The sequence below is a fragment of the Triplophysa dalaica genome, chromosome 14 (genome assembly GCF_015846415.1).
Source record: "Triplophysa dalaica isolate WHDGS20190420 chromosome 14, ASM1584641v1, whole genome shotgun sequence".
Lineage (NCBI taxonomy): Eukaryota > Metazoa > Chordata > Actinopteri > Cypriniformes > Nemacheilidae > Triplophysa > Triplophysa dalaica.
In genome coordinates this window covers 13844076-13859575 of record NC_079555.1, presented here as the reverse complement: position 1 = coordinate 13859575, position 15500 = coordinate 13844076, and the positions used below count along the sequence as shown (strand labels likewise).

General features: G+C 40.5%; 1 protein-coding gene across 1 annotated transcript in view; it reads right to left on the bottom strand.

Moving 5' to 3' along the window:
- Window positions 1-325: 325 nt before the first annotated feature.
- The window catches only part of si:cabz01090165.1 (uncharacterized protein LOC100333421 homolog), a 128521-nt gene continuing 113346 nt past the window's right edge, over window positions 326-15500 (bottom strand). Inside the window, exons 4-6 of the mRNA XM_056766900.1 lie at window positions 12549-13919; window positions 5303-5964; window positions 326-1301 (exon numbers count right to left, since the gene is read on the bottom strand). Coding sequence (XP_056622878.1) covers window positions 5415-5964; window positions 12549-13919 — 1921 coding nt within the window. The 3' untranslated portion in view covers window positions 326-1301; window positions 5303-5414. The remainder of the gene's footprint in view (window positions 1302-5302; window positions 5965-12548; window positions 13920-15500) is intronic.

Here is a 15500-nt window from a genome sequence, read left to right as displayed (position 1 = left end):
GTACTTAGGGATACTGCAAGGGGGTACGTGAGAGAAACTGACATAGGAATAAATAATGAAAATCAATAAATTATGATAATAGTATTTATATATGAAATTAGGACTACACAAAATTTAAATATAAGGTTTGACTCTCATTTCACTGTATTTTAAAGTAAAGGGGTACTTGGCTTGAAAAAATCATAAAAAGGTACTTAAGCAAAAAAAGTTTGAGAACCACTGTTCTATGACATCACTGTGAAGAACCATATAAGCACTTTTATTTTTTTCACAAGTGTATTTCTCGAAAACCCAAATCTAGGTTAATGAAATGCCATTTCAGAAGTCTTGAAGAAAAATATTTTATTTCTTTATAAATCCACATAGAGTACCTATGAAAGCATAAAATTCCATCTCATATTTTTATTATTTTCTCTTCAAAATCAAATGATTAAAATCAGAGATGGCTGAAGGTGTACTTCACATACAAATACGTATACAGTCAATCTGAGGAAAATAAGAACAGTATTTATTTCAGCAGACCGGATGGCCTACAGCATATTTTTACTGCCTACACTGCTTTCATACAGTCTGCTTTCAGAAGCACGAGTTCTCAAAACCACCTTACCGTAAATCGTCGTTGACACAAGAGATTCTGAAAGTTTTTGTGCAGTGTGTTGATCAATGTTCTGGTGGTGCCTCCCCTGTTTGACCTAATCTCCAGATTTCAAGAACACACTCCCCATGTTTGTTAATCAGCTGAATATCGATCCGTGTGTTCAGGTTCCAAATAAAGCGAGGGGCGCCAGAGTCATTAGCTTACACAACACAGACCAATCCATTATAAAGTGCTCCTGAAGGTCCACAAATGTTAACTCGATACCGACACGCCAATATTTTATTGAACTTTGATGAGTCTGCGTCCACACAAACCTTCAGAGAACATTAAATCCAGATATGTCAATCCTTTGGCACTGGACCATTTGTGAGATCTGAACTTCATCTTCCGTCAAACACTGATAGTTTATCATAATACTTTTCTTGTTTAGAAAAAACAACGACAACTTACTTCCAGACGGATGTGTTGGTTGTTTCCATAAAAGGGTTTTGATGATTCCTTCCTCTTGGGAGGAAAAAACAACTTGCTCATATGCTCCAAAGAGGCACATTATATCCAAGGTGTGGGGAGAGTCTTGCATAAGGAAATGAACACAGAGTTGCTGTTATTTGCCTTCCACCCACATATTTTCCCTCTAATAGATTGGCTTTAATCCCGCTTAATCTGGCTTTCTGCGTGTATCTTCCAGACTGATGAAGTTTGCCTTAAAAAACAAGAGAAGTATTAGGTTCATCAACATATTTAGACATAGCTTAACGCTATTTAAATGGCCATTTAAAGTCCCACTGTGATCGATAATCGTATCCCTTAAAACAAATCATTATACATCAAAATTACATATTTCAATGTTTTGGATTCCTTTGAAAATAATTTTCCTGGTTTAAAATAGGTTTAATGTGACTTTAGACATCAGCTTCATTAAGTATACGCAGATACATGAATATGCAAATTAGCCACGCCTGGCTAATTGAACTGAGAGCAGACACAGCGGTGCAGCGATCATATTTGCCTGTATCTGCGTCATCTTTGCATATGTATGCCTCAAGCTGCTGTTCCGTTACCCAGTTTATTACAAATAAATATTAGAATATTATTAGTAAAAGTTGGACACAAAATATTTATGTACGATATTTTATAATAAAATATAAAAACGTAGGACCAGTTTCACAGTCACAGCTTAGTTTAAACCAGGACTATACCTTTGTTGAATTAAGATATTTATGTTGCTTTTATAAAACTGCCTTAGAAGAATACATTACTGGTCTGAATCTTGAGACAAAACAATGGCATTGTCGCGTCCAGTGTTGAGACACAATGTAAGGTATTCAGAGCAAGTTATATTCAGTTAAAACAGGCCAAACATTCATTTTAATTAGGGTCTAGCTTTAAGCCATAAAATCTTCCTTCCACTGGGAAAAGTAATCCCTGATCAACTGTACACAGATTGTTTTGTTAACGTTGCTAAGGGTGGAACTAAGGATGTGTAGCGATACCACTGATCTACATCCACCTTTTTCTTGATGTCTCCATGGAGAACGCCAGTACCGCAAGTCACTTCCTGTTTGATGTTCTGCACTTCCGTCTTGTATTTGTTACTATGTAAGAGGACATTTCTGTTAATGGTTAAAAATGACGTTTCTCGAATAATGTTTGCAGTAAAAGGCTGTCACAACAGCCAAAGAAAGCTCAGGAAACCTTTCAATGAGTGTTACCGCCGAGACAACAAGAGTGTAAAGCAATTAACATTACAAGCATTCCTGAAAGCTGTGCAATGAAGAGCCACCATGTATTATTTATCAATTAAAATAATTTTAAAATGCCTCTTAAAACAACACTTTTCTCAATAAGGCCCGTCGTTTATGAACACATCAGTTTAAGGGATACATTAATTACGTGTAAAACAAAACTTTTTTAAAAGCTATTTGATTGCAAAGAAATAAGTAAGATCCAAGTTGACTTCAAATTGTATAACTAAATTTAAAAAAGGAATACTAAGGCCTTGCAGAAGAACTATCCACCGGATAAAATAGCAGTATCAATGAGTACATTTTGTAACAACCCCATATCTGCACACGTTATCACGCCAAATGGTTTGTAAATCTCAGTATCAGAGGAAGCTGCACCCAAGGAAACAAACAATTTCCCTCTCCACATTAGCTGACTGGGCATAAACAGGCAGAGCTGATGACTACACACAGCGCATGCTAATTGGACATTTAATGACTTCATTACTTCTCTTCAGACTCTTTGCTTAGATTTAACGTAGAGCTAACAAAGCCAGCAAGGACGCTATCCAGCTAGCCATCTGCAGCGTGCTAACGCTAGGCCTCATTCAGACTATTTTTAGCGCCGCAAGCCCCGCTGCAGTCAGGAGGGATTCTAGTCCATATCTGCCAACTGCAGGGTGGGAGTAGAAAGGTTGCGTCCCATTTTCTCTGACGCGCAAAAGCGGTAATTACCTTCTTCTATACGTGTGCTAGTATTTCAGAGCACCCCACACCACAGATTAGCCCATTTGTCTCAATATCTGAGAGACGAGCCCCTTTACCCTCTTATCTTATTCTCTAAAGCTCCATCACAATACTCATATCTGGCCTTTTTCTTCCATCATGGCGTCTTTTCTTATCTGTGGTAGTTCATTGCAAGGCCCCATATCTGTATTCCCATGTCATAATGTTTCCAGCTTCGTGCCAATCAAAAATGAATTTAAATCCATATGAAGCTGATATGGAAAGCAGCATTGGCCATTATCGTGCTTTTCTTGTGGAAACATCCCTAAAGGAAGTGCATTTTGATCTATTGTGGTCTATCAGAACATTAGATCGCGAATCAGTATTCAGCTGAGCGAAACGTGATTATAGAGGGACATCAAACGGCTGAATATTTTCCTGAGGTGATGACAGGAACTGTAGGGCATTTCTAAATCAAATTTCTTATTTTCTTTCTTGTTAAAAAGGTGTTGCATCATAAGTAAAAAAGATTCTGGTCAGATAAAAACTCGAACATGGCTCACTTGACTGAAAAAGCCTTTTGAAGTTGTTTCTGACATTGACCCTAGCTGACACACCTGCCCTTCAAAAGCCAGTCCCGCACTGTCACATAATCTCCTGATGGAGGCACTGTTTCCCAGAGAACAGAAGTGCTTAGCAACAACAACACTTGTGCTTTCCATCTAGCTCATCCAGGGCTCCTCAGAGGCACTTTTATTGAAGGTAACCATGACCAATTCACCGAGATGGGTCTCTCCTGGTCATGTTAAATGGAGTCATCTCGCGAATCTGAGGGCTAAGGTGGTCCGCTGCTGGATATTATCCACCCTGCTCTGAAGAGGCTGGCCAACCTAGATTGCGCCACCAGGGGTTTTAAGGCTTTGACTGAAATACAAACGAATGCCCCTAGCACAGTAAGTGTCAGTATGATTTTGACTGAAATATCTAGCTCAGCGTGAAAAAATGTCACAAGGTGAATTGAAAAGTTGTTACTTTTTTTACTTTAAGTGCCGAAAAGACCAGCGTTTCTGGTCACAGAATGGAGTGCTAGTGTAGCCCTAACTAGGATTTACCTACTGATCCATCATTTAGACAGGAGATCAACAACATTTTTAGAAAATCTTAAAAGTTTGTTTATTGTGAGATCCTTAAAATGTGATTTCCAACCCTCTGTATCTATGCACGTTTAATATATATATAAATATTTTAAATGGAGCTAATATTAGTTATTAATCAGATGCTTTTATCTTAAGTGACATACACATGAGGAACATATTAAGCAACTAACAGCTAGACTCATGTAGCTATCTCTCTGCCAAGTTTTGTGAGTAAACTAGAAGAACGAATAAGCTAAAACAGACACATTTCTAAAAAAGCAGATGCAAGAAAATAGCTGCATTTAAAATAGTCCTGTTCGTCCAGAGTAAGATTTTCCAGTGTAAATCATGTTGCAATGACATCGATGTTAGGTGCGCTGTAAGAAACACTGTAATTTTATCAAACTTTACTGTCACATTTGACTGATTTTTTATATACTGTAAAAAATTGGGTGTAAAAATAAACATGATAAACATTTCATTCTACGAGAGAAAACTGTATTTTTCTGGTGCCCCAGCTACCAGAAAATCACTGTTTTTTTAAAACATTTTTGAAATACTGAAAGATTTAAAATTACAAAAACAACTTCAAATTTACAAGAAAAACATGAAACGTGTATATTCATGTCGCACAAATTTTATTTTACATAATTTTTCTGCCGCCCCAGTTGATGGAATCGTATTGTTTTTATGGGACTTACACGCTGTCGTGAAATGGTAATTCATATATAGTGACTGATAAACATGATGATATTTTCCGCGTTCAAGAAAAAATGAGGCTTCTTTTGTTTTGCATCTGAAATGTGCATCTTCAATTGTTCGCCTTTAAAATTCAACTTCACACTATTGTACTAAACAAGTGTGTGGCTATTTAAACAGTGTCGCTTAAGTCATTTCAATCGTACTTTACCATTCATGAAATCATTTCAGGCCCGTTGCCCTGACACTTAGAGACAGTCGAGTTAGCATGTCTGTTATTTATCAATTACCAGAGTTCTAATTAACAGGACTGGAACATCTTAACATCAGCACCGTAGTGTGGCGAGATCACAATGACAACCAGTTGCCTAGCAACAAACCTTAACAGATAGCAAAAGAGAAAAAAAATCCATCCTCACCTTGGACAGGAGATAATCCTCAGTAATTCAGCAGGACCCCAGCAACAGAAAATAAAAAAACAGAATGGGTGGAGGTGTGAAGATGGGAGGGGAGGTGGGGTTTGTCCCTGTGTTATTGCGATATGGAGTCTTCTTCTTTTACTGATTTTCCGTATTCAGGGTTCAAGTCCACCACTGTCGTTCCCCTCAGTGCTCCGTAACCTCCCTCTAAGCCGTGGGACCCTTCTTGCCTCTCTGACCCAAGAGGGGCTGTGGGCTTGCTGGAAGAGCCAGAGGTCGAAGACGATCTGGGCGGAGGGCCCGGCGCTGCCCCCTGCTGGCCACCGTTGGTCTGAGAACAAACATTACTGACACGGGCAGCCTTCTGCTTGTAGTGCTGGCTGTGCAGTTTGTATTTCATCAACAGGATGAAAATAAATACAAGGACAGACGCCACTATGATTCCACCAATTACAATTATCATGGTGCCACCCAGGAACTGGTCGTGGATTGAGCGGCACCGGCCGAACTCACGCTCCGTAGAGAAGGAAACGCAACCGACCAATCGTGTAGCAGTGAGAGCCGTGATGCCATCGTCGTAGACGGCCAAGACACATAGCTCATAGTCCCGCGACGAGGCCAGATCACTCAGTAAGAACACCTTGTGGGATGCAGGAATCATTCTGGGAGGAAGAAAGAGACAATTACTACAAATAAGGCCTTGAGCATTGATATACGTGTCAATCCATACATAATGAATATGATGTTCTCCTTTTATGGAACATAAGTAGAGGAACTCTAAAGGTTGAAGTTGTTGCTTTACAATGCAATGAAATTGTCCAAATGACTTTTTCATAAAAAATATGTAACATTTTTTAAGATTCGTTTCCCATTTGTTGTGCCTGCACGAGTGTCCAGCAATTTGTGTCTAGCAATTTTTCCTTTTGTGTTCCATGTTGACAAAGATTTCTCTAAGAAAAGGTTTAACTGTACTGAAAATAAGAAAAGCACTAAAACTCTACTAAGTTCAGTTCAAGGCAGATTTCATAAATGCAGTGTTTACAATATTGCCAAAGGTGTCCAAAGGGAGACAAGTGTCAGGACAGATTTATGCATAAAATGGGTCCTGTGATCTTCATGAGAAACATTGTGTGTGTATGCCACATGATGCCAGTTTAATTCACTATTTTGAAAATGTCGGGTTCCTTATCCTTTTATGACAAAAAAAGAAAGTACAACAATGTTGAAAGACATGCGTATATGTATATGTATGTACTGTATATACAGCCATGGAAAAAAAATCAATTTAGTTTAGCAGCCTTTACACTTTTTATTGTAATTAAACTTGAGGATGGATGTCATTGGCTGTTGTGTTGCATCTCACTGTTTAACAACGTCAATCTAAAATCAGTTCTGCTTTGAAAAACTCCTGTAGAGATTCACTGACTGCCGGCTCACAAAACAATTCGTACTGTTTAGTAAACCGCTGCGAACCCAATACGATTCATTTCCCATATAAGCACCAAAAAAAATGACAAATTTAATTCTAAGATTACAAAGTAGTTCTGTCAAATACGTAATCCAGCGTTAGTACTGTGAGCACAAGTATAATGTCTTTTCTACTGATGTTGTATGAAGCATGCATTATTCAGCTCTCTCTTCCTAAATCTTTTCTCAGTACTGCAGTACGCTCGGGTGCACTAAGGTGATAGGATGAAGACCTGAGTCAAGCCGCTTAGCCCGCCCCGGGTGACAGGGTGCGCATGTGTGTTATGTGTTTGTGTGACTGCCAGCATGACCGCATATTTTTGCATTTGACCCCACGAGTAATTGTCAGAGTTCTTTTTGTGCGTGTATGTGACTGTTAGGGTAATGTTGCACGGGTGTGTGTATAGGAGTGTAAATGGTATACATACTGTGGATAACTCTGCTCTGTCTTGATTTACTTTTGATAAACATTTTGTTATGTATTTTGTAGAAAATATTTGAAATTACAGAACAGATATACTAAATATTTTATTATCACATAATATTTCTTTCATTGGATATTAATCATTTATTTATAGTGCACAATTAAAAAACATTTGAACCAAAATACTTTAGCTGCACTGAACACAAAAATGATGAAGCTAGTCCATACAGAGCCTTAAAATGACCTGCTAAAATGTTAAAATCTGTTCTAAATCTGACTGGTAACCAATGCAAAGACGACAAGCTGTACGAGACAGAGGTCTTTTCTTAGTAGTTTCTTAGTAGTAGCACATTTTTGTACTTATTGCAGATGAAAGAGTGTGGTTTGAGATCCGTATACTTCAGTAGTCTAACTGTGATCAGTGCAAGAATAACTTCCCGACCTGCTTGTGTGTCATCTGCATAGCAATGATACAGAATAATATATATATATCCGAAACATGGAGATTATGTTCTGCAGGGATTTTCAAGGGGAGGCGAGGACAATAACTGTGGAAGTTATGCTGGAAAAGATGTCTCTGACAATTCATGAGGGAGAAACGTGCAAGGAAGGGCTTCACGTGAGAGGCAATTTCAGATAACTGTGACGAGGACACAGGCTGAAAATAATTTAGACGGCCAGGTGGAGGTATAATCTCAGAGATCAAACACTGAAGGTGAAATCCATGTCCTGGATTCATGTTATTTCAGTTTACCTGTTTGTTACCAATGTTATGAAGTGGTCATAGACATCTGTTACACAGATATTTGCAAAACATCAGCACAAATTTAGCATTGCTGTATTCACATAATCACAGTTGAGAATCATTCATCACTATTGTGTTTTTCTTCTACTGTATATGTAGACTTTTATATTGTAGGTTTTGCATTTTCACCTTTTGTTAAATCTGTTTTAACAGATGAACACTGTTAACAGCAAGTGTCAGACTTTGGATCTGTGATGTTACAGTATTATCTGCTAATGAGCAGATGCATGAATCTCTCTTAAGTGTTTCCCTGGATCCCTTCACAGGGCATTTGATGGATATTTATTGGGCAGAATTCATCTCCCATCTGTCAGCCTTTGGTCCTTTAAAATGCGGAGGGTCAGTCTAGCTGAACCCCTGTCTCAGAGCTGTCACTGTTATATACCGTATATATATATATATATTGTGAAATGTTTGGTGGATGTCATTTGAGGAACTCAGCACTTATCCACTTAAAAACCGCATGAATGTTTAAACATGCAAATCGGCCCTAATTCACAATTTATCATTTTTTCAAGGATTAGCCAGAGACCAAAATTGTATCTTGCATTATTTTATAATTCATTCTTTAATCACACTGTAAATTTGGTTGGTTAGAGGTGTTAATATATTTTTTATTAACAATGAGAAAAAAACAATGATACCGAAATATTAAAATGACTTAAGTCTCCGAAATGCCGCAATCGCTGTCAAAACAAAATCCCTCCAATCTTATTTGCTGTCGTTGTGCATCTATACCAAACTTTAAATGAAATTCTATAAATAGGATTTTATAATCGAGTCTGAATATATAATCTGATTTGATCGTTCATTTAAAACATGCTAATCCTGTTTCAATTCAGATCAAACATATTAAGCTATTATTAGCAGTGAAATAACTTTCTCGCTTTCCTCTCAATTGCTTTGCGTTAGCATGTGCCGAGAACATGAATATTGATATAAATACACTTCATCTGCCTTCCAATTTCACACCTTGCACGCTGTGCCTCCAGCAGTTTTCCTCTTAGACATGATTTCAAATTTAACCTGTCTTTTCACCTGCAGCATTCACTGTACATTCTCCTCCCAGTCTCACTTTCTCAGACACGAGGTCTAACTCATCCTTATACTCGAACCCGGCTCTCTGTCAACAGGGAGTCTGGTGCATGCTTTCTTAATTGATTCCGAAAGACTTTTAGATTACTCTGCAGCTCTATAAACCAATGAACTCCCTTTGCCTTTTCCATAATTAATAGCAAATTGCTTTCTGTATGTATCTTTTCTTCTCTCTTAATCTATCCATGGGGATTACCGCAGGAGTTAATTACATCCTTACAGATCCCTTCAATGAGAAATCGTGGTTAGTCGCAGGGAGTGGGGCCACGTCTGAATGTTAAAAAGGGGAAATTAATGTAGTCGTTCCTGTACGATGTAATCTCTGTAACAGGTAAAATATAGTGCCTTTGTGAAAAGATATTCGGATTATAGAGAATGAGAGGCAATTGACCATCCGCCAAGCTCCGCCCCCTTCAGTTATCATTGCTCGAGCAGATAAGCATTACATTACACCTTCACTATAATAGTGAAGGCTTTGAAGTTCCTATTGCCTCTATAATGTCCTGAATTAATAAATAAACAAACACAAACAATAGGACACTTAAAGTTGGAGCCAACTTGCATCCCCTGATGACGTTCTAATGAACATGCTTGTTGAAAATGACGAAATTTGGAAAAGGAAAAGAACATCTCCACATTCTTCGATTCATTCTTCAATTCAAGTTAAAGCTTTTCAAACACACAGCGCTTATATAGAAATGTCGGATGGCAAACCTTTTTAAGCATGCTTATAGCAAAGTGTCATAAAGCTCAAACACTCAATATTATTATGACGCAGAATGAAAATTGAAAACTGAGACAGATCAAAGCCAATGTAAATCTTCCTTCGTTGTAAACTTTCAGAAGCATCCGAAGCACACCCCAACGCTCGCAACTTGTATTGTTATTCTGTTATTATGTCTTCCTCAGCGCACCTGCGTGATTTATTGAAGGATGTCAGTACATCTGCCTGCGCTTCGTGTCTGAGAAAATTCAGTTTGAATTGTTTCAGATGAAATCAGGCTGAAGCTATTACATCTGAAGCCAATCTTTCTGTGCACAAATGAAAATCGTTCAAGAGCTTTTCAGACACCTTGAGCATATATCTTAAAACAGCTGCTCCCATTGGGAAGAATCCCTTCATTACACAGAAAAAAATCTATTTAGTATAGCTGTATTTCATATATTGCATTCATGATATTATGTGTCTGTTTTGGGTTGGCACTCATCTAGGGCCATTTATATTCATCAGTGAAATTTCAAGGTTTCATCCACTATCTGAATAGGATTCTGCTATACCCCATTACCACCCCCGGTCTCAGAAGCAAGCCATTCCCTTTGAACAAAGACAAAATCAATTTGTTTATCTAATGCAGAATTACTCAGATTCAAAACCCATTTTGGTGGAAAGACCGTCCACAGTATTTTTTTTCAGAAGCTGGAATGGTACGCTTGAAAAGATGACAGTGCCATGTGCATCACTTGGATTTTAAAGGAATAATTCTCCTTCCATCCATCCATCCATTTTCTACCGCTTATCCGGGGCCGGGTCGCGGGGGCAGCAGTCTAAGCAGGGATGCCCAGACTTCCCTCTCCCTAGCCACTTCCTCCAGCTCTTCCGGGGGGACACCGAGGCGTTCCCAGGCCAGCCGGGACACATAGTCCCTCCAGCGTGTCCTAGGTCTTCCCCGGGGTCTTCTCCCGGTGGGACATGCCCGGAACACCTTACCGGGAAGGCGTCCAGGGGGCATCCGGAAAAGATGCCCGAGCCACCTCAGCTGGCCCCTCTCGATGTGGAGGAGCAGCGGATCTACTCTGAGCTCCTCCCGAGTGACCGAGCTTCTCACCCTATCTCTAAGGGATCGCCCGGCCACCCTGCGGAGAAAGCTCATTTCGGCCGCCTGTATCCGGGATCTTGTCCTTTCGGTCATGACCCACAGCTCATGACCATAGGTGAGAGTAGGAACGTAGATTGACCGGTAAATCGAGAGCTTCGCTTTGCGGCTCAGCTCCTTCTTCACCACGACAGACCGGTACAGCGACTGCATTACTGCAGAAGCTGCACCGATCCGTCTGTCAATCTCCCGCTCCATCCTTCCCTCACTCGTGAACAAGACCCCCAGATACTTGAACTCCTCCACTTGAGGCAGGAACTCTCCACCTACCTGAAGTGATCAAGCCACCCTTTTCCTCCTTTAAATTCTCCTTTAAAATGAAAATTTGTCATCATGTACTCACCCTGTTGTCATTCTAAACCTTCTTCTGCAAAACACATAAAGATACTTTAGAAAATAGTGATAACCAAAATAGTTGGTCCCCATTTACCTTTATTTTATGGACACAAAACCAGTGCAAGTCAATAGGGACCAACGGTTTTCTGTTACCATCATTTTTCAAAATATTTTAATTTGTGTTATGAAAAAGAAAGAAAGTCATACAGATTTGAAATGATAAGAGGGTAAACATAATGACAGCATTTTCATTTTGAAGAAGATCTATAGCTGTAATGCAAAGCTTATGGTTCTGGGTGACCTACCCCTTTAGTTGTACACTAGCAAAGCTGTGGGATTTGGGGGGAATGAGTTCAGGGAGTGAATTTCAAGAGCAGGTGGAGTTCAAGTTCAAAATGTAGAGGATTTTTATATCCATGTATTTTCTGATCAAACACTATGACAATTGTATACATGAATACTGTGGGACTGTGAATCTGTGGTTTAAAAATATGCATTCATATGCAGAGAAGCTTATTAAGAAGTTCCGCAATAATATTAGCCAGCTTGAAAACGTCTGGTGAACCGTGTGGGGGTCACTTCTATTTTCTGAGGTACCTTTTAAAGCATCAGTAGTGTACTACTTAGTTTATAATCAGAAGCTAATCAGATTAATAGTCATCCGTAACATAAATTTTGTTAAATATACAACAGGATGAAAAGAACTTTACATTTCAGCAGCATGAAGGGAAAACAGTTTAGCCTGCTGTGTCTCTCTATAGCTCTCAGTTCATAAGAAATGCCTGAGCTGGCTTATCGAAAACCGTGCATTATAGTCAACTGATCCCTTCAGTGAATCTCAGCCCTTTCCACCACAGACTATAAGCAACCCCCTGCCGGGTAACCTAATTAAATCCCTATCAGCTAACATAATTAAACATCTTCATTTTCATTTCGTATCCCAATTTTTTCCTCTGTCATTGCTATATCATTTCCTAGTCAGAGCCAATGAGTCAAAACTTAAATATGCTAAGGCTTAAATCTCATTTTAAAAATGATAGATTCACAGAAATAGTCTTGAAACAGACCTATGTTGCGAAAATCGAGTGTCAAACTAGTGCTATAGGTTTAATCTTAGCAGTGTTTTAAAAAAAATACATGTTAATACCAATAAATACCAAATGCCCTTCGTGAAACTAGAAACAACAGCCTATAAGACATACAGTGTATTGATCAAAATAACATGCAAAAGTTACTAGTACTCACCTGTATATGAGAATGTCATCAGTGGAGCTGTTGTACTGTATCTGGTACATCCGCACTCCTGGGATGTGATTTTGCGCAGGCCAGCGTATCATCACTGAGTTTGAGGTTACTTCTGAGACGCTGACCCTTTGATCAGCGCGGGCTTGCCCCCCACTACTGTTGGACTTTATGGAAGTAGGCATGTCCGAGGGTCCCGGTTCGGGATCCAATTTGGGATCGTAATGCGGTGAGGGGTTTACAACTAATTCCACTGGAGCAGTGGCCTCACCCGCCGCATTGGAGGCAATACAGGTGAACACACCTGAATCTTTCACCGTGGCTGTTAAGATATCGAGAGATCCGTTTTCGTAGCACATAGTGCGCGAGGTGTTGCCAATCAGCTTCCCTTCAGGACTGACCCAATGAACGGTCGGCTCTGGATCTCCGACGGACCGACACCGCAGGCTGACCTCTTGACCTTCCATTACGAACATCTTGGAGGTGTGACGGGTGATCATAGGTGGCTCGCACACAAACTCCTCCTCCCGAATGGTCCAGAAGTACTTCCCGGCGAGCTCTCGCGGGGAGGCGCAAGTCTCCAGGTCGTCCTCCCGAGTGACGCGGCGCAGCCAAACCAGCTCACAGTTGCAATGCAGCGGGTTCCCACCAAAGCTGAGCACCAGCGCCGTCAATGGCGAGCCTTTCAGTTTAGCGTACACGGGGATGCGTAGGAAGAGGGGGTCTGGGGGGATCTTCTTTAGCTTGTTGGATGTCATATCCAGTCTGGCCAGTTTGTGTAGATTAGAAAATATCCCTTCAGGCACATACTCAATGAGATTGTGGTCCAAACTCAATGTGTTGACGCTGACTAGCATAGCTATAGTGTCCCACGGTAAATCCGCCAGATTGTTATAAGACAGATCCAGATCTTCTAGAGTCTCTAAGAAATCCTGAAAGGCTCCCTCGGAGATGCTGTGAAGTTGGTTGCTGGCGAGTATGAGGTGCCGTAGATTAACAAGCCCCTGCAAGTGAGTGTCGTCAAGAACCGTCAACCGGTTGCCATCCAGATGCAACGCGTGCAGATCCTGCAAGTCGGCGAAGGCGTAAGGTCTGATCTGACTGATGGTGTTCCGGGAAAGCGTGAGGTGTATGAGACTGCTCATGTTAGCGAAGTCTTTGTGGCGCAGGGTGGTGATGAAGTTATCCATCAGTCTCAGCTCGGCGGTCTGCCGGTCGATATTAGATGGCACAAAAAGCAGGCCGGTTTTGGCACACAGCACGGTGTAGGAGGGCGACAGGTTCTGGCAGGTACAGCGCTTGGGGCACTGCATAGCACAGGACGGCAAGATGAACAGAGCTAGGCATAGAAGCAGCCTCTCCATGGGTGCAATCCTGCAACAAACAGCAGAAATGGAAAAGGTTTAGCTCACATGCTGGGCATCTCCGCTCTGTCTTTGATTCTCTCTCATACACACACCATAACTCGTCTAAGCACACACATACACACAGCGAAAAGAAATATGAACTGCCCAAAGTGCCTCAGCTCTCACATGGACTGGCACGGTAAAGAGAACAATTGTATTAAACATGCAGAGGCTGTCGGATAAGTGAGAACACATTTGTATAAATCAGTGAAAGTTTAAATTGAGCAGGCATTACTGCCAGTAGTGAGGTTATACTGTATGATACCTACTATCATCTATTATTACATTTGCAACGAAACCTACATTTGCCCTCGTGCAAATTTACATAATCAACTGAGCAAATTAACATCGACAACATAACATCTTGAGTTTCTACATAGTCGGTTATAATTAAGCATATCACGCAGAAAACAGATAATTCCATAAACAAAAAAACTTGGATGCTTGGAATGAAAGACACGCTGCTGTGAGGCTCTGAAATTGCTTATTTAATCTCACCAAAGCTGATGTTGAACACAAGATTACCAGATATTATCCCACAGTCTGGAAGTGTTAATGCGGGCATCTATTCCAGCGTTATATAAAACCGCTGTCGCTGCCTCTCATAGCATATGCATAATGTGCAGACGGAGAAGCGAGAGGGATAGTGGAAGAGACTGAAGGGGGGAGGTTGGGTGGTGGCAGCTATAGTTTCTGACACAAACGAAGGAGAGAAAAAGACAGACCTTGAGGACGTTTCCTTCGACAGCTTGGTTTTAATAGCCCTTCGAAAGTCAGGATATTTGACACCCGCCTCTGCCCCCAGAAATTCATAAGTGCACCACGAGGCGATAAAGCAGCCGCGAGAATATGAATTATCGTTCTACGCCGCTGCTTCGCATGAATGTTAATATCTGATTTGCGCCGCTTTGTTTATTGGTTGTGCATACCATTCCATTTTAATAAGTTTTATGTAAAAACACATAAATGCAATTATTTCCACTGCTGGCCTGAATATCAAGAGGTTCGGGCTGGGAAGATGAAAAGCACTTATCTGCAAAAGGATCTTAGTAAAACTATCTCCAGGAGTGTCCTTCCCTTCTCTACCAGTAGGGGGAAACATCGAGCTTCAAAACGTGTGAGTCGACTGGCACAAATAGCCCCCAGAAAGGGCTTGAGTGAGAGATGGTGGTGCGGTGCGATGCATTCAGGCGAGCGTAAGCTCCCTCTCTCCATTACACACAAAAACACAGTCACGGAAACCCTCAAGAGAGGGCCATTATCCAGACAACTAACTAAGAACAGCACTAAGGTAGAGCGGATAGGAAGCCAGTGTCTCACTCTACTTTGAAAGTGTAACATCAGCTTTTTAGAGGCTGATGGGACAGATATACGCTAAAGCACTTCGCAGCATCTGTTCAAAGGCCCAGATATAAAATGTAAAGCCTTGCATCTGACATATAGGTTGAATGGCACAATAGGTTGCCAAATATTGCACTACTGCAACTAAAAAGCATCTCCTACATCATCCTCCAGACCAGCTTTCTTCTTTCGTAGTCAAACACAGTAT